A 19,171-nucleotide genomic window follows, 5' to 3' on the forward strand; every position below is an offset into this window, starting at 1 on the left:
TAGTAAATATCGGCAACTTCTTACCACTTTTATAGTTGTACATTCATTCATTTCAGAAAAGCATAGAGAAATGACTGACTGGTGTTGCCTTCCAATTCTCCTAAAACTCCAACTCCCATAATGCCTTGTCCGTGCATAAAGAGTAACTACGGTGACGTCAAAGGTAGGTGACCACTGTACAGTGCCGGGGACCATTAAGATGTCGTTAAACAACTTTTATCTATAGTTTAGCAGTTGAATGAAACATTTAAGTGGGTTCCCAGATTAATATTAACCACTTTACATTGCCACGTAATTTAAAAACAAGAAGATAGCAGCTGCACAACCGGACACACGTCCTATTAGCACTGTTAGCACTTAGCTTGTATGTACAGTAGCATGTGAGCTGGACACACTTTTGTTTATGTTTTGACCGGCTTTCTTATGAACCTGTTAACTTTAGCACGAACAATATGCTCATAACAGTGAGGTTAGGAGCACGCATGTTTAGCACGTCAGGTCTGGTAATGACACACTTTTTGTTCACTTATTTATATTTTTTCAGTTTACTTACCTTCTTAAGTTCAGGTCTGTTTACGTTTGTCTTGCCTAGAAATTAACTTTTCGTTGACTATTGTACATGTTTTGATTGTTGATATCAATAACAAAAACAAACTTTTTTTCATGCAAGTTATATCAGAGTGTTGACAGATGGGATGGTGTGGATTAACCCTTGTCTTTAATATGGATATAATAGCTAGGCCTTAGTTACTGTTCATGTAAGTTTTAAATAGCTATCAGTTAACTGCAATGCATTATTTCAGACTAAATCCTATTAAACCAAGAAACAGCATAGATATTATATAAACTGTCATCCAGCTCTGCCTTCATTTGCCCCTGATGACCAACTGTTTTCTCATCTCTGGTGTCTGGAATTGGTGTAACCTAAAAGTAAATGCAGAATATATTTTCTGTGGCAGAATTACAAAGTTTAATGGTAACAAACAATCGTCATTTTCCTTTGCAGAGCTCATAGAACAACTCAAAAAGGCAAGGATGCATTGGCTATAGATCCTGCTTTGTCCTTTGTGAGCAGAACACAGGATGCCGTACCACTGTGTGGCCTATGGATGCGGCAAAACTGCAGAAGATGGTGTGACACTCTTTAAATTCCCCAAGGATCCTGAGGAGTTTCGTAAATGGGAGAAGCAGGTGCAGCGCACCCGCACCCAGTGGGTTGCCACACCCAACTCTTACCTCTGCAGTGAGCATTTTGGCAAGGAGTATTTTGAGCCCAGGCCATCCATAGGCACTCCGAAGCTAAGGCCGGGAGCTGTTCCAACAGTGTTTGTCCGTCCTCACTGTTCTTCCTGCAATGGAGTTGGCTGTAGCAAGTGCCTGCCTGCTATTCAGCGGCGGGGCATTACAGCTGAACCGAGAGAGCGCATCGTGGTAAGTGTGCTAAGTTATGATTGTGGGAAGGTCACTGCAGAGAGAAAGCCAAAGTCTCTTGGTTGTTTGCATGTGTGATGTAAAATCAGAGTCACATTCTTGCTCTTCGTTTTCTCTCTTCGAAACATGATAAAATGGCGCCGTTTCAGTTTGATGATACTGATGGAGGAGGTGATGAAGAATGCCCGACAGGAGGAGGGGTGAAGCCGGTAGAAAAAAGCAGAGAAGAACGACCAGGTTAGGAGCAAATGAGGAGACAAGAGAACAAGGATTAAGAGACAAAATGTCATTTTTCTGTCTGTTCCTTTAAATGCCATTTTAACATTGTTAGGAGAGTCAAAGGAGTGATTGAACTTCTTTGTCTTGAACTGATAAACATCACATCTGTATTAGCTCTAGGGACTGTTAATAAAGTTAGATGATGTTTTTTTCCGTGTAAATGTATTTATTTCTTTTCTTTACAGTGGTGTGTGAGATGTGTGGCACCAGCGGCTATATCAGCACCTTCTTTTCAAAGTCCAAGCGTTTCTGCAGTACATCCTGCGCACGTTCCTATTCATCCAACTCAAAGAAGTCCTCCATACTGGCACGTCTGCAGGTGAGTCCACAACAAACTCTGAATGATGATTTGGTCTGCAGGGAAGTTATTGTATGTGGCATTTTTCTCATATACACAATCTCACATTTTGGGTTGAGGCTTTTCATGAATACCTGCTGGTGTTTGTTCCTTCAGCTCACTTGTTTTCTAGCAAAGCTTTGTTTTTTATTCAAATGGCTCCCGAAGCAAAAGTTTGCACTGTTGTACATAATTCACACCAAAAGGTTTCCTGCCTGTCCTTTGTGTCTGTGGTTTGGTCAGTGGTTTAGTCAGTTCTTACTGCTGTGCATGCTAATGCTGTACCAGACACTAAATGACAAAGTCAGTATCCGGATTTAGTGTTGTTTTTCAGTTTCTTGGCTTTTTAAAAGATTTAATATACAGAAAGGTGGTATATGGCCACGGCAACTGCATAACCAATTCTGTCTGCTGCATCCCACCACTACTTGTAGACCACTGACAGTGTCATTAGTAGGTACCACCTATGGAGCAGCAGTGACATGGTTGTCTCTGTGACACCTTACTGGTCTTCATCCAGCTGTTCTTTATTTCCCAACTCTTGTCCTTCCTCTTGAGGCACAGAAGAAGGCTGCCCCTCTCTTAATTTTCTTCAAGCACCCTCACTGCTCTCTTCACTATCAGCACCGCTGACATTTTTGTTCCTGTTCCTCTCAGAGGCCAGACTGTCGTGGTCTTATAAAACTTCTGCACCGCCTTATATATCAGGTAGAAGTTCTTGAGACCTTTGCTCTTGTAAGCAGCCTCTGTCAGCAAATTAACAGTATAAACAACAGTGGATTTCAATTCCTCAAAATGTAGTTTCATCAGCATCATATTGATGTTTTTAGTAGTAACAGTGTCAGCATTGACCTTAATAAAAATTGAGTTTCAGTTTTGGATGCAATCAAAAATCAGCAGAGCATATCTTACTTGACAGGTGTGAGCACAGAGATTAATGGAGAACATTTGGTGATGAAGGAAAGCAAAAAAAAAACATTGTGAGGACTTTAAGGGGATGTGGGCTGCCACTTCTTGTTTCAGTAGTGAAAAGCACAAGGGTTGAGCCATTTTTGTGGTTTTTGTGATCATTGTCACTTCATTGTTTGTTGAAGAATATTTAGCCAAAAACAGAGCTCTGCTATTCTATCCGGTTTTGTTTTCATGTGATTTGTCACATCAGCTTACAGGTTTGTGTGTGCTGGTCAAAGTCCCCCGGAATTGAAAATTTTAATACCTTGAAATCCAGTCTGCTCCTTTTGTTTCACCAGTGTGTGGGATTTAGTGCCATCTTGCTGTGTGGTTGCAGATTTCAACTAAATACTGTCCTGCCAAGACCCGCCATACGCTGCCTCTGATTGGTTGCCTTCACTAGCCCCATTCACACTGCCCTTTCAATGCAGGAATCATGCGCTGATACCCCGCCTCGCCATCTGTGTGAAAGTTACAGATGTGGAGAGGGGGGACAGTTTCGCTCCGGCTCCGATCCACCTCTGGAGGTGTGAGATTGGTTAGGGTTAGAATATCACGGTAAGAATATAAGCCAATCAGAGAAAAAGTAGAGTGGGCGTTCGCAAGAAAAACAGTGGGATCTATAAAGACGCCATGGCTCGGCCTCCCCTACAGTGGCTGCTTAAAACACGAAAGGACCTCTCTAGGGTCAGTGTTTGGTTTATTCACTTCGGGCTACTGTAGAAACATGGCAGTGCAAGATGGCGGACTCCGCGGAAGAGGACCTGTTTCCTCTGTAGATATAAAAGGCTCATTCTAAGGTGACCAAAACACAACGATTTTTAGTTTCAGGTAATTATACACTGATAAAAACACAATTGTGAATATTTTAGATTTTAGATAAATAGATCACCCTAAATTGTGCACACTGGACCTTTCAAGTAGCTTTATTTTGGCAAAAATGATCTCACTCTACACTATCTGACAGGATCATATATTCCTCTAGACTGTTATTTCCAATTTTCAATCAGTTTATCTTGAATGTCAAAATATTTCCATCACAATATCCTAATACCGAAGATTATATCTTTAAAGTGACTTGTTTTATCGGCCAACACCCAAAGGTATTTGATTAACTTGAAAAATAGCCAAAAAGGTTACTTAATTTTTAGAATGATCTTTTACGCGACTATTCATCTGTAAATTATGGCAGCACAATTTCTATCAATTTCTTTTTTCTACACTTTTCCTCCAAATTCAACCTGACATAACAGCTATGTTTGGAAACAGTTTACGAAGTACACTAACATACGTTGATTTTGAGTGCATCGATTTAATTACATTTTTTGTTTAGCTATATTTATATTTACGCAGTTTATAATTACGGACAAATGGTGGCAGTATTTCGCAAAAAAGCTGTCAACGCCATCACAGAAAAAGGGGGGCGAAGAAGAAGAAGACCGCGCTGTGCTTGAAATCAGTGCACCGACCGGAGAGGCTCTCTGCGGGCATGTGTCTGACTCGTCCCCCTTCCGTTCACTGAAGACTGCCGTCTGGACACTAACACAAATGGTGCACAAGTGTTGCGTTGAGGCCTGCTTCACCTCAAAACGTCGCAGCATCGTCTTTCACCGGTTTCCCCTCGTCGACCCGGTGAGACTGAAGCAATGGCTGTTTGCTCTGAACATGGATGTAAACACTCCGCCCCACGTCCTCAACAAGCTCTTCGTCTGCCAGAAGCACTTCGAGGCGGACGACTACTACCACCACTCCCCGGACCAGCCGATGCGCCGGGGCCGCCTCCTCAAGACCACCGCCGTCCCCACCCAGTTCATTAACGCATACGCCTCCGACACAGGTGACCACACCGTCAGTGTCCTTTACCAACTGGTAAGTTAGGGTGGTGCAGAGAGGATGGCAACACATGTGACTAATTCTGCAACTTAAGAGACAGGACCTGTAAAGCAACCAGAAGGCGAATGGACTTAAAAGCAAAATAATTTAAATTTTTTCATATTATGATTTATCTGAACTTGAATTTTTTTCTACTTGTTATTAAATATGATGTTTTTTTTCAGGATGTTTTTATTTCACAACAAATTGCACAAAAAGATCTGAAACAATTTGTCGACTTGTCCTGCAATCGATCATAGAAAATCCATCTCCAACCTTTTTGATTATTGATGAATTGGGTTAAAAGCTACATTATAGTAAAGGTGACAACATTTACTGCTTCTGGTTTACTTCTCAAATGTCTAGGGCCGCAACTAATGATTATTTTCATCGTTGATACATCTGTTGATTATTTTCTCGATTAATCTATCAGTTGTTTGGTCTTAAAAATGTCAGAAAATGGTGATAAATGTCAATCAGTGTTATTGAGTTTACTTTATAGAGGAGCCAGAAAATATACAGATTTAAGAAGCTGGAATCAGAGAATTTTGACTTTCAGCTCTACAAATGTATAATGAAATTCAAATTTGAAAACATTTAAAATCTGATTGGAGTGTTTTGCTGTTTCTTGACATGTCAAAGACCGAAAGATAAATTGATTTCTTGAGAAGTTCACTCGAAGATTAATTAGTTGCAGCCCTGGTCTAAATCTTTTCCGATTTCTTATTATTTGTAACCATAGTTGAAATCCGTTGTGTTTAGGCCCTGACACACCAAACTGACATCAAAGAACTAGCTGCGACGAAGGCGGCTGTTGTATTGCCTCAAGTTTCTTGTCTCTCAGGCCAAAAAGCTGCACTCGAACACACCGCAAAGACTACAGCCGACAGCCAACTACTTTGTATGTTCTGCATCTGCGAAAAAGGAAATACCTCTCTGTTGATATAAAAATCGTTGTTAGGATTGAGCAGTAATTTTTGACACCACTCTCACTAATATAGCCGCTTCTAATCAAGAATATGTCTGATAAAAAGTTGCAAATTGGTGAGGGAAAAAAATAAGCAGAAGCCGTGCTAAATGGGTGAAATCATGGACTCTACAGCGACCGGCTCAAGAGGGTTTCCCTTTCTGTTTCCATCTGTCGGTGATTACTCCCATTGACTGCCGCTGATTCTACATGCCCAATCGGTCAAAAAGCCGCCGACAAGGTCTGTCCAATGCCAACGGTGCGGGACACACCACACTGACTAAAGCCACGGTTGCTCACTGACGGCCCTGACAATGTCCTATGAAGGGCCTTAGGTGGTGTATGTCTCCTGCATGTTAAGGCGAGAAATATGTGATTGTATTCATCATTAACATTCTTGAAAAATGTGAAAGAAAGGGAAACAAAAATAATTTTTCCATGTCCTATTTTCCTGTGTGAAGTGTTGCAGGAAGAGAAGAGACTTTAGTCCCAAAGAGATTTTTTGACAAATGTTCTGTTTTGCCTTTTTAAAGCTGCTACCGGCCCATGTATAAACTTTCATAATAATGCTCTTCACCTATGACTGCTGAGCCAAATGTAAGTCAGAGCATTAGTGTGCACAGATTTGTTTACCACAGATACAGGTGTTTCTATGCCAGACTTCTCTTTACATGTAAGGATACATAACAGAGATTTTACTGAGAAGTTATGGATCTGACTCATGACTCTGCTGTACATGAAAACGATTTGAAATGAATAGTCATGTGGCTAAATGTGCTGGAACGTTCTTCAAATGACCACAAAAATGTGGACAATGAGATGTCTTGCACAAACTTTCTTTCTGCCTCTTTCTCTCCAGGGAAAGCCGCCCACGAAAAAAGCCACAGTGCTGAACAAGGTGAACAAAGTCAATGCAAGCCTAACGGGAACGGATGGTGAGGGCACTGAACACAGACACATAGACGCACTGAGGAAAATGAGTGGTGCACACAAACAATGCACAAAATCTTACTTCAGCTCTCTGATTCCTCTGTTCTTTGTATTGTGCAGGATCTGCTGCAGGTTTTGAGTGGGGAGCTTACTTGGAGAAGGAAACATCTCTGGCTGCGTCAGTTTCCTGCTTCAGACATGTGAGTCCTGTCTGCCAAATACAATTAGAAACACTTTCACTTACCGTAATAAATGTTCTGGCTTTTTTGTTGTTATAGAGACATCTGCAGCTTATGTAGAAGTTTATACTTGCACACACATAAAGCCTTGTAAACAGTTTTCTCAATAATCAGGTAAACGGTAAAAGTAAATTCTGAGCGATGCTGAGATTAATTATTGAAATTCTTGGAGAAGACGTTAATGTGGAGCACATAGAACACTTAACACTGATGATCTGTAAGGAAACATGTGACCTCCCGCCTGCAGGCTCCCTTGTGTGCCCAGTGGGATGACGTCATGTTAGGCATGAAGGTGGAGGTCCTGAACACAAACGCAGTCCTGCCCAGTAAAGTCTACTGGATCGCTACTGTCATCCAGGTTGCAGGTGTGTACATCAGTCTGTCTGTGTCTATTTCAACAGGCCACAGCACCGTGGAATGATCAGTTTTATGATTATGAATTTGACCACTTGTCACCTATATTTTCTTATATATAAGAAAATCTATTCCCTGTGAGCCCTAGTATCACTGTGGATCTGTTTTTCTATGAGTAGACCCCTGTTATTTTTATCTCATACATGCAAATAGGCCTACATGCACGCAGGTGATACAGTACACATTCCTGCCTGTGGTTTCACACTATTCCACTGATCTACTACTGGTAGTAACACACTAAGATGAACCTCAATGCCAGTGTACCAGTGTAATATTAAATCAAAGTAATCCATAATCAGATAATACTGCTTCATATATTGGCTGCTCATTTTTTGTAACGCAGTGGCATAAATGGTAACTTGACCCTTGCATTGTGTGCAGGATACAAAGTCCTGTTGAGATATGAAGGCTTTGAGCACGACAGCAGCCACGACTTCTGGTGCAGCCTCGTTTCGGGAGAGTTGAACCCGATTGGATGGTGCGCCATGACGAGCAAGCTGCTGGTGCCGCCACAAGGTGAATACTCAGACCATTGTCACACTCATGTAGTTGAATAAACAAGATTCGGTGGCTTCCTGATGGTATTAGGACAGTTAACTCAAGCTCTTACTGTCCTGGTAAAAAAGATATTGAAGAATAAAGAATATGTCTTGATTGGCCTGGATCAGGCCTTCATCTATGGGATATATTTTTATCTGACATATTGTTTGTTCATAGATGTGAAGCAGAACATCCCAGATTGGAAAGCGTATCTGATGAAAAAGCTGGTGGGGGCCAACACTCTCCCTGTCGATTTCTACCTAAAGGTAAACCTGGATGCTGCCTGAAACAATGATTTAATAAATGGTAACACATCTATCTTGTACATGAATGAAAATTAAACCAACCAGCATCTCATCCCTTTGCCACCTCTCCTTCTGTCCTCTTCCTAGCTGGCAGAAAGCATGAAGACCTCTTTCAGAGTAGGTATGTATGTGGAGGTGGTGGACCCCAAATACGTGAGTCGCACCCGTGTGGCCACCATAGACCAGATCATCGGCGGCCGTCTGCGGCTGGTGTACATAGACCAAAGCGAAGCCCCCGAAAACACCATCCTTGACTTCTGGTGCCACATGTGGAGTCCCCTCCTGCACCCGATAGGCTGGTCCAGCAAAGTGGGTCACGACATTAAAACTCCTGGTAAGTCGAGGATTTAGTTTGTTCATACTTAGAATTGAAAGCATTCGATATATGTTGGTGAAAGTGTCAGTGAATAACACATTTCACACCTGTCTCAAACAAAAATAAGGAATGATTCTTTTTTAAATCATAGCAGGTGCGGGAGCTGCTTCGAGAAGTAACCTGAACAGTTCATTCTTGCTCTTCAAAAAGGTAAGAAGAATGTCCGATCAAAAAGCAAAAGTAGTCGCACCGCTTTTGCACAACTCTTAATGAAGACTGTGTGATCTGCAGCCCAGGTTTGTCTACATGGAGGGAGGTTTCTTTGAGAAAGGAATGAAGCTGGAGGCCATTGACCCTCTAAACCTGGGAAGTATCTGTGTGGCCACTATACACAAGGTAAGACAGGTGGCCTGAACAGTCAGTTGTTTATGAATTATAACACATCAACAGCACTCAGAGCACCAGAGTTAAACATCATGTAGTTGGACCTTATCTTAAACAGTCCATACTGACCGCACCACCCTCTACTCCTCCCAGGTGCTGTTGGACGGCTACCTGATGGTGGGTATCGATGGCACCATATCGAACAACGGCTCCGACTGGTTTTGTTACCACGCCTCATCTCATGCCATCCTTCCTGTAAGCTTCTGTAAAAGGAACAACATCCCTCTTACAGTACCTAGAGGTAAATATAAACATGCCTATTCATTCAGTCTCCACTTCAGCTCACACTCAGGCACTTTCTGCTGGTACTATTTTGCTTTGCCATTCTTTTCTTGAGAGCTGTTGTCAGTTTATGCCACATTGAAGATAGAAAAAAAACTCGAGCAGCATACTGTTAAACTCACAGGATGTAACTTCTGCCGCTAAGGTGTCCCAATCAAAACAAAACAAAAGAATACGTAGTGCGAGATCCTGGGAGTTGCTGTATTTGTCGTCAAACAATGACCATTACTGATGAAAATCAATTTGACATGACTCAAGCAGAAATGTTTTACATTTTTACACACTTTATGTTTGATCTCGTTCTCCGATCCTCTTAGAGGTTAGAGCCACAGGCAACCAAATAAAAGCACTGTTATATTGAATACGAGGTTTAGAAGCGTCTTCATCTCCATCACTTGACCTTATTGTCACTGTTTTCAGCCACAGCAGCTTGTAACAAAGGTAGCCGGCTAGCTATGCTGAGGAAGCTAAGAAAACGGAAATAACGCCATGATTGAGAGAAACACAACAGCAGCCATCAGAAAAGAAACACCATCGGCCCAACCCTAACTACTGTGTTAGAGACAAATGTAATGTGATTACAGTAATGTGTTACTTTAAATGATCATACGTGCGTATTTCTTTGTGTTTTGGCAGGTTATGACTCTCAGACGTTCACTTGGGACAACTACCTGAATGAGAAAAAGGCTAAAGCTGCACCGGCACGACTGTTTAACTCTGTAAGAAGTGAAGGACTTTAAATCCTCACGCAGCATTTGAAATTGTGTTCTCTGTTTAGCAGCATGTTAATATAATCACACCCAGTTGTTTGTCCTGCTAACAATTTGAAACTTGTAATCCTTTAGTACGTGTTTTTTTTTTTTATTTGGTGAATTTGGCAAATGAACCCACTGATTCTCTTTTGTCAGGACTACCCGGGTCACAGCTTCTCCCCCAACATGAAGCTTGAGGCAGTGGATTTGATGGAGCCACGTCTGGTGTGTGTGGCCACAGTGAAGCGCTGCGTCGGCCGCCTGCTGCTCATCCACTTCGATGGCTGGGAGGACGAGTTCGACCAGTGGATCGACCACCAGTCACCAGACATCTACCCCGTCAGCTGGTGTGAGCTCATGGGCTACCCACTCCAGCTGCCTCCTGGACTCGGTAAACAACTTATTTAAAAGCAACTCCATTACCAGAAAGTCCATTCTGAATGAGGTGTTCAAACAAGGCATTTTAATTGTGATTCAGCTGTATTTGGATTATTCATTCAATTAAGGACCAAATGAGGGAGAAAAGTATCCCCTCTACCCTTAACAAGTTTGCAATTCTGTCTTCCAGTTGATTTAACCGAAAACCAGGCAACACACAAGCACCGCAAGCCCGGTGTATTTGGAAAAAAGAGTAAGTTTTGACTCCAAACCAGTTTAGCCATCACATTTAGTGTTCTCATACATCTGACAGTGGGAGAACACTTCTTTCACCTCCTTGTTTTTGCTTTCTGTAGGAAGGAAGAATGCAAAAAAGAGGCTTTCTCAGGAACAAGCTAAAGATGACACTGGTCAGCAGCCTGAGGCCACTGAAACTGATGGTCCTCAAGGTCCAGAAAGTCAAAGTCTGCCTACAGAAGTGCCTCTCATCGAGCCCAAGCCTGAGCCAGAGGAGCAGGAGAGTAAGTAGAAAAACTTCAGCAACATGCTGTTCACCTTTTCTCATATTTGTGAGACATTTTTGCTAATTTGCTTATTCTGTCTCTGTAGTCTTTCCAGTGCAGGTGAAAGTGGAAGAGGTGGAAATGGAGATGGAGACGCCCATCGATCCTCCAGACCAACCCCAACAAGTCTCTCTGGATATAATTAAACAGGAGGAGGGAGGTGAGCAGATTAAGTCAGGACTACATCCGGCATCACAGGAGAGCAGTTTGGAAAATGCAGCACAGGAAAATATGGAGCGGAAAGAAACTGCTGCAGGAAGAAGTGAAGAGTGGGCATTATGGGAAGAGAACCCTACTGGTGAAAGCAACATGGAGCAGAGTAAAAAGAAAAGCAGTGATGTAGAGACGAGTCAAAAACTGGATGAAGAGGAGGGCAGCAGAGGAGATGACAGCGCCATGGAGGAAATCTCAGAGAGCAATACAGAACAGGACACAACAGGAGAGGCTACAGTAAAATAAAAGCCAGTCTGGTGAAGAAAAAACACAGACAAAGTCATGCTGACATATAAATAAATGTACAGTAAAGCATCAGTAGGGAGAGTGCACCTTTGAATCTCTGTTGGTTTAAAAGTTATGATCCTTAAGATTTCAGTCCTGGTTGATTTGCAGATGCATGTGGTAACAGCAAGTGTGCAGGTCGCATGCTTTTGGGGGGCGATGAAACAAACTACTTGATTTAATCCAGTTCTGATACGGCGATGGGAGACTGAGCATTAAACCCTCACAGTTTAATAAATCATATATGTCATATCAATGAAATACAGTTATAAACAGTTGTACTGGATTACATGAACATTTGTGCTGTGAATCTCTTGGTCTAATGCTGTGTTCCAGACAGCATCGGAGGTCTAAATGTCCTGGTTGAAACTTCCAGCACATGAGTTAACAGACGCCATTAAATATTTTAATTTACAGCACTTTAATACTTGGAAACCTATCTAAACATTTAATTCACTAGCGTTTTACAAATACTGTAGTCTACAAATACAGTAGGATTTCAGACTTTGAGTGGTGTTCTACTTTTCCTATAAAGAGGCTGGAAATTTTTAAGTTTCGATTTGTCTGGAATGCAGCATTACATTGGCTTTTGGAATCCAGAGCAGGAATGGCAGACGACGATGGCCACATCAATAGTAACTACTAAATGGAGAAGTTGCGGAAATTGCAGAATGTAAGTTCTTGAGTAATTATTGCTGAAAAACTGACCATAAATAGTACTAAAAGCGGGATTTAATGTCATGAAAATCTTAAGGGTCATAACTTAAAATACTTTATATACATCTATATTACTGACATGCTTCACAAGGACTCACTTAGCCAATTTCAAAACTACCTCACTTTCTTCATGTCTTTAAGTTCCATCACACAGTGACTACGGTTGAATAGTTTTTTTTTTACTTATGAAGGTTCCCAACTGAGTGAAATGACCTGGAAGTATCTAAGTGGCATCCATGATAAGAGCTGGTCAGATTCTCTTAATGCTAAGGAAAGGTGCTTCAATTATTCTTATTTGCCTAAGCATAAGATACACTGGACCATCCTGTACAAAAGTAAAGGAGATAATGCCATCCCACAACTCCTTGCATCCCTGGTGAATGCAATCAGATTCTCTTAGCACCACAGTTGTCTATAGTTTGTATAAATTCTTCTTCACATCCATGACTGTCCATCACAGTTAAGGAACTTTCTAACTGTTCGACCGCAGCCAATTATATTTGTGCATCGTTCTGAGTGTAATATCAAACCTGTAAAAATGACTTGAAGTGTTAGATCATTCTGGGTTGACACAACACAAATATTTGTTGTAAAGTTTTATTTTTTCCTGTTTTGTATCCAGATGTGTTCTTTTTTGTAAATATGAAATCATTGATTAAAAAAGACTTGAATGTTGTCTCAGTCTATCTTTACAAATGGGACTTTACAAATGGGCATCAGAGTTTGGTACATTCTGCAATTGTGCTGTAGTGGTTAAGGATAACTAGCTTAAAGCCAAAGATTGTATAATTTTTGAGCAAATGACAGTCACTTCATGTTTTGCCTTCAAGATGCTAAAATGTCCAACAGAGCTGCTCAGGAGCTTGAGGATCTGGGAATGTGTATCTAATGCTCTGAATGTGAAGCAGGGCGGTGATGACAAAGACCATCTGTGCTCAGAGTACACTCCCTGGATGATGGGAAAAATATTTTTTTGACCTTTTTCAACACTATTGATTAAACAGCAAAAATGAAATATTGCAAAAAAAAAACTGTCTATGGGAAACTGACTGGCAGGAGATGTGAAACAGCCTCAGCAGCTAAAGCTTCCACTGTCAGCAGAGGTTACAGTTTTTGAGAGTTGAATCCATCGTTTAACCTCCAAATCTTTAACAGTTGCCAGTTTACTGTAAGCTGTGGACTCAAATCGTCAGTACAAAAGGCAGCAGGTTCAGGCCATACTGCGTATTTTGGTGGTTTTCTTGGCTGCTGCTGCTGGTTTTGTGTTGGGACTTTTGCGAAGTTTGGATTTGGCTTTGAGCATTTTGACTTGCCGAAGGCTGTTGAGGTGCATTGGTTTGGGTTTGGTTGCCTTGGGTGCCTTGGCAGGCTTTGGGGTGACGGTAGGGGCGGAGGGGAGGTTCTCGCCCCCGGGACAGGCTTTGAAGACGTGGACGTCCTTGACTTTGCGACCCCTCAACTCAGGGGGATTGGCACAGGTGGCTCGTACCTTCAGGTTGACTTTCTCAATCCACCTAGATGGAAAGAAAAATAAACCATTAGGAAGTGAAATGAGGAATGACTGAATTACTAGTAGCTAAATATAACAAGGGCATAGCTAAAAAAGTGTAAACAAGTTTTCCCACTGTATTTAAAGGTGCACTCAGTTTTGGAAAAGAAATTCAGAAACTCAGAAAGGTAATTTTGTGACCTCAGAACACTGTTGGAAGCTCCAAAGGTGGCAGAAAGACAGTTTGATCAGTTAGTTTGTTTAAGCATGAAAATCAATCAATGAAGATTTTTCTCTTCAATTTAAAATTACTTCCCAAAAACAACCTCCTTTAAGGTTATTTGGTGTAATATATGATTAGTAGGTCTTAAAAGGAATTCTGAAAGAACTTTAAAAAGAAAAAGAAAAAAAAACTCATAATTTCTGACTATACTAAGGTGCTGTGATTGTCTTACAAGCGTAGTGGCAGCAGAGGGCAGTCACACATCAGAGGGTTGTCAGCCAGGTTGATGACCTCCAAAGAAGTGAGAGGGTGGAGGTTAGGCACCTCCTCCAGCTGGTTGCCCTCCAGGAAGAGACTTCTCAACCCGGAGCCCAGACCTGCCAGGGAGTTCTGTGACATCTAGAGTATGAGATATCACATTAAAAAAATTGTTAAATAACCCGATGAAGGTCTAACACAAGGGCAGGTTAGAGATAAATGAAGAGAAAGGTTTAGGTTGCCATAGCCCACTCACCTTCTCCAGCCCCATGTTATCCAGATACAGCTCCTTCAGTGACCTCTCCAGTGTTCGAAAAGCATTCGGCCCCACCCAGCGAATTGAATTCCCAGACAGCCTCAGGTCTCTGAGGTTTCCCGCCCTGCTCAGCGCTTCAGTGGGCACCTCTGTCAACTTGTTTCCTCCCAGGTGGAGCGTATCGAGGTCACTGGCCTGCTCCAGAGCCCTGGGTGACACGTGATCGATGGCATTCCCAGTGAGGTAGAGGGCTCTGAGGCCCTCGGCTCCAGTCAAGATGTCCGGCTCCAGCTTGGTGATGGCGTTGTTTTCCAGGTGAAGCGCGAGCAGGCTGGGCACCAGCTTGAAGGCTCCTCTGGGGAAACTGGTGAAGCGGTTCTTCTCCAGGTGGAGGTAAGTCAGCTGAGGGAGACCTGTAATTTCATATTATTTAAAGTCAGAGTAATGAATAAAGCCTTTTCTACTATTTAATGATACATTTAAAAGACCTTTAAAGGCGTCAGGGCTGAGGGAAGTGAGGTCGTTCTCCGACAGATACAGGTAGATCAGTCCCTTCATTCCACTGAAAGCTCCACCCTCCACCTCCACAATCTTGCAGCGCTGCAGATGTAGGGACACCACCTGGGCAACACCGGGGAAGCTGTTGCTAGGGATGTAGTGGAACTGGTTGCCACGCAGGTCGAGGAGACGCGTGCTCGGAGAGAAACCCCGAGGAACTTTGGTGTGACCGCGGTTCTCACACGAGGAGTGGTGTGTCTCAGCCTGAAGACAGGGAGACGATGGACAGAGGGGACAAAGAAGAGTGTCGGCGCAAATCATTTTATTTTGAAACTTGCAGTTATCCAAAAGAAGTAGAAGTAGATTAGAGATATGTGTCAGTATGCTACAAAGGTAAATCACAAAACTCTCCTCTCCTCCTCTCTGGAATCCGACACCCCATAAGCCCCACTCACCTCGCAGGCACAGTTGGCCGGACACTTGACCTTGTTCTCTGGTTCCTGAGTGGGTGGTGGTGTGATCCTGGTCGCCTCCTCGAACTCTGCCTTCAACATGGCTTCCTGGCTCTGACAACGCATCTCAGGAGGGTAAACGGCTTCCAGGTTCTCTCCTGACAGATGGGCCGGTCCTCCACATGTCCCCATCAGCTTCACCTTGTTTCGGATTGCCCACTCCCTGTGGTGACGAGGTCATCAAAAAGAGGATTTATACATTTTGATTGATGGAATTGAAGCACTGTGGTGACAAAGGTCTGCTGTACCTGAGTGGACGCAGGTAGCAGTTGCAGTAGATGGGGTTCCCAGCCAGGTTGACGCGTGCCAGGTTGGGTGAACCTTCAGAGAAGGGCTGGATGACACGCAGCTGGTTGTAGCTGATGTCCAGGTGGATGAGGCTGGGGGATTTGGATACAGCTGTGTTGGCCATGTCCTGTAGGGACATGTGGTCCAGGAAGAGGTGGGTCAGTTTGGCCATGGACACCACCTCCTCGCCAAGGTAGGTCATTGGGTTGTAGCTCAGATCAAGACGGGTCACCTCTGGCAGCCTGGATACAGAGAGGGAGAAGTGAGGATAATCAGGATGGGAATTTCAGGATTTATTAGTCATTTCTACCAAGATACCAGGCAACTGTGAGATTTAACAAAGGTTTTGTAGCCATGCTAGCAGCGAGGATCTAGGTGGCAGTGTCCGGTCGTTAGTCTTCTTTGGTCCATATATTTCCACTCCAAGAGAAGGAATCCTGCTAACTTTGGTAATACCCTGACTTCCCTGTAGCGCTACTAAGAGGCTAACATTTGTTTTGGGATTTGAATTTTGGATTGTTTGCCATGTCACAGATATTCAGGAAGAAACCTAATAACTCCTGATTTTTTATCTAATATTATCATTAAGTCAAAGTTTTCATTTGTCCAATACTTTGGTTTATGACCACACAGAACCAATGACATTCCCATCAGCCTCAGCTTTACTTTGTAATTAGTGCAAATTAGCTAATGTTAGCATGCTAAGACTAAACTAAGATGGTGAACATGGCAAACATAGCTGCTAAACATCAAGATGTTAGGATTGTCAATATTAGTATGTTAGCATGCTGACGTTAGAATTTAGCTCAACAGCTTACAGAGCTGCTGGCATGGCTGTAGACACTTGTATGTTCATGGTAGCCTATCAAAAGTAGTAATTACCCACAACAGTAATTATTTAACTTTGTTAAAATAGTAGGAATTGCTCATTAGCAATAGTTTCCTAAAGTAGATTTACCGTCCACATGAGAGTTCTGTATAGCTCTGCAGCAGAACACTCAAACCTAAATAATGGTATGCCAAATAGCCCACCTGGTCATGGTCTCAGAGGGGTAGAACTGCAGCTCGTTGTGGTCCAGACTGAGACGTGTGAGCGTGAACAGACCAGCGAAGGCCTCAGTGTCCAGGTAGTTCAGAGAGTTGTGACTGAGACGAAGCCATTTGATGTTCTGCAAGCCCTGGAAGGAGAAGAGGTCGCCTGTTTAATGAATGTTCCAACACCAGGAGACATTTCTGCATTTCTTTCTAAACCATCTATTCAGTTTGTCATTTTGAAGACTTGTGTGTAGGTTTTACCTGAAAGGCCATGTTGGGGATGTAGACCAGCTGGTTATGTGTGAGGGAGAGCAGGTTGAGAAAGCCGAGCTGAGAGAACGCCCCGGGCTGGATCTCTTCCACACGGTTACGGTCAAGCATGAGCTGCTTCAGCGAGGACAGTCCGTCGAATGACTCCTGGACGAAGGAGGACAGAGTTTGGTTTAATAAGGAGGCTACTGGAGACTTCTAGTTAAAGGGTAACAAGTGTGTTTACAGGTGTTGGGGAGAATTGCTGCATATCTGTGAGTAGTATGAAGCCTTTTGTGGCTCCAGAGGAAGCTGCATGTAATCTGATACATTGCCTCTAGAAATTCCAAATTTATTATGTGTATGTGTGTGTGTGTGTGTGTGTGTGTGTGTGTGTGTGTGTGTGTGTGTGTGTGTGTGTGTGTTACAACCTGGTAGAGGATCTCAATGTTGTTGTTGGCCAGGTTGAGGAAGACCAGGCGACCGAGGCCGCGGAAAGCCCCCTCCTTCACCCTGCGGATGTTGCAGCGCTGCAGCGACAGGTGAGTCAGGTAGGGAGTGTGTTTGAAAGCCCCGGTGGGAAGTTCCTGGATGTCGTTGCCTCGAAGATCTAATTTCACCGTGATCTATAAAGAAAGGGGGTTACTTATCAGACGGAACAAGATGGGAACTAAATATATTATGGAAATGGATGTATACTTGTGTGAGTAAAAGACCTCGTCAACAGTGGGTGGAACTTGGGTGAGGTTCTTGCTGACGCAGGTCACAGTGAGCTGGATCTGGTCGCAGATGCACTGCTGTGGGCATTTTGCTGTGTGTGCAGCAGGGATGCAGAGAAGCAGCAGGGCGGGCAGCAGGACCCAGAGGGTGCCAGGACAGAGCTGGGAGTACATCTGAGAGGAACAATAATTACTTCATTCACACTATAGTTTTTTAACCTAAAACAGTGACTTTAAGTTATTACATTTTCCATCTAATACTATAACATCGGTTCAATGTAAAGGGTCACATTTAATGTAAAGTTTTTCAATCATGTTGAGTCAATGTAAATTAAATAACTAGATGTGACTGTGATTTATTACATAGACAACAACCAATTTGAATTGCTTTACTTTTATGTATAATACTTGAATAATAAACACTTGAAAAACACAATATGTTAATGTTGAAGATCCCCTTAACTTTATATAATAATGGAATAAACAGAACCAGGTTTACGTATAACTAAAACTAAAACTTTGGATTAAATATGACCATTTACATTGAACTTATGTAATAGAATTAGATGGAAAATTTCCGTTATTAAGTAAATGTTCTAGGCAAGTTTTTTTGAGTGTTGGCCATGCAGGGACACATAAAATAAAGGCATACCCAAACAGAAACAACACTTAACCATTCATTCTTCATTCATTTGCTCACTCACAGTTTATTCAGCTTATTTGGCCATGGCAGTGTCTACAGAAGAAACACTGAATCGACATCATTCATCATTCACTCTTGTGCTCTCTGCTGAACTGTGTAGTGTTTCACACCTGTAACCGTGTGGAGCTTGTTAGAAATAAAGAGTTTGAGGATTAAATGATTACTTCCCTAATGATTAGCTCTTGTACAAACCCACTGTAAAACCTCCATAATCTGCAAGTCTGTAATAATAATCCAGGCTATTCATATAATTTAGTTATAGTTATATAAATTAGTTTAATGTTATAGGGCAGGTGCGCCACATGTGCTAGGACCCCAGATCTTCTCTTGCTCAGAGCCACTATTTTGCATTTGGTCAAGTGGAAAGTAACTAAGTACATCTGCTCAAGTACTAAAGGTAAATACAATTTCAAGGTACTTGTTACTTGAGTATTTACAGTTTGTGTTTCTTTAGACTTCCACAGTACTCCACTGCATTTTAGAGGGAAACTTTTTATATATGCTTTAGTTAAAGGTCCAGTGTGTATTATTAAGGTGGATTTAGGGTCAAATAGAGTATAATATTCATAATTGTGTTTTCATAAGTGTATAATCACCTGAAACAAAGAGGCGTGGTGTTTTCGTTATCTTAGAATGAGTCTTTTATATCTACAGAAAGAGCAGGTCCTCCTTCACGGAGTCCGCCGTATTTCTACAGTAGCCCAGAGTGGATATACCAAACACGGG

The 19,171-nt window shown here is 42.4% G+C and overlaps 2 protein-coding genes across 3 annotated transcripts; one reads left to right on the plus strand and one right to left on the minus strand.

Moving 5' to 3' along the window:
- Positions 1–349: 349 nt before the first annotated feature.
- l3mbtl2 (L3MBTL histone methyl-lysine binding protein 2) lies at positions 350–12,891 on the plus strand. 2 transcript variants are annotated; one of them, XM_073488939.1, is made up of 18 exons: positions 350–364; positions 1,007–1,431; positions 1,581–1,668; positions 1,896–2,029; positions 6,697–6,772; positions 6,888–6,967; positions 7,254–7,371; positions 7,802–7,936; positions 8,138–8,226; positions 8,353–8,599; positions 8,736–8,791; positions 8,873–8,977; positions 9,119–9,266; positions 9,944–10,026; positions 10,216–10,450; positions 10,628–10,690; positions 10,794–10,958; positions 11,047–12,891. In XM_073488939.1, exons 2-18 carry the CDS (start codon positions 1,084–1,086, stop codon positions 11,457–11,459), a joined length of 2,583 nt encoding a protein of 860 aa, XP_073345040.1. In that variant the 5' UTR covers positions 350–364; positions 1,007–1,083; the 3' UTR covers positions 11,460–12,891. The 2 variants fall into 2 exon arrangements, with proteins under 2 accessions (XP_073345040.1, XP_073345041.1); XM_073488940.1 differs by lacking the exons at positions 350–364; positions 1,007–1,431; positions 1,581–1,668; positions 1,896–2,029 and adding an exon at positions 4,455–4,867 and having other exon boundaries at positions 8,733–8,791.
- A 534-nt stretch (positions 12,892–13,425) lies between these two features.
- chadlb (chondroadherin-like b) lies at positions 13,426–17,916 on the minus strand. Its single transcript, XM_073490400.1, has 10 exons — positions 17,740–17,916; positions 17,455–17,649; positions 17,036–17,191; positions 16,772–16,917; positions 15,700–15,981; positions 15,395–15,614; positions 14,930–15,203; positions 14,442–14,854; positions 14,160–14,326; positions 13,426–13,729 (listed from the first exon to the last, which is right to left on the minus strand). The coding sequence occupies exons 1-10, from the start codon at positions 17,914–17,916 to the stop codon at positions 13,426–13,428; spliced, it is 2,334 nt and encodes a 777-aa protein (XP_073346501.1).
- Positions 17,917–19,171: the final 1,255 nt, after the last annotated feature.

This window comes from Pagrus major, chromosome 20, assembly GCF_040436345.1.
Source record: "Pagrus major chromosome 20, Pma_NU_1.0".
NCBI classification, from domain to species: domain Eukaryota; kingdom Metazoa; phylum Chordata; class Actinopteri; order Spariformes; family Sparidae; genus Pagrus; species Pagrus major.

Excerpts from the sequence above, each read along its gene's own strand:
- l3mbtl2 (XM_073488939.1), top strand. The coding sequence starts at position 1,084 with ATGCCGTACCACTGTGTGGCCTATGGATGCGGCAAAACTGCAGAAGAT. Across the intron at positions 1,669-1,895 it reads AAGCAGAGAAGAACGACCAG|TGGTGTGTGAGATGTGTGGC; the intron begins GTTAGGAGCAAA and ends TTTTCTTTACAG. Across the intron at positions 10,451-10,627 it reads CCAGCTGCCTCCTGGACTCG|TTGATTTAACCGAAAACCAG; the intron begins GTAAACAACTTA and ends TCTGTCTTCCAG.
- chadlb (XM_073490400.1), bottom strand. The coding sequence starts at position 17,916 with ATGTACTCCCAGCTCTGTCCTGGCACCCTCTGGGTCCTGCTGCCCGCC. Across the intron at positions 17,650-17,739 it reads TTCCACCCACTGTTGACGAG|ATCACGGTGAAATTAGATCT; the intron begins GTCTTTTACTCA and ends CTTTCTTTATAG. Across the intron at positions 15,982-16,771 it reads CCCTCTGAGACCATGACCAG|GCTGCCAGAGGTGACCCGTC; the intron begins GTGGGCTATTTG and ends CTCTGTATCCAG.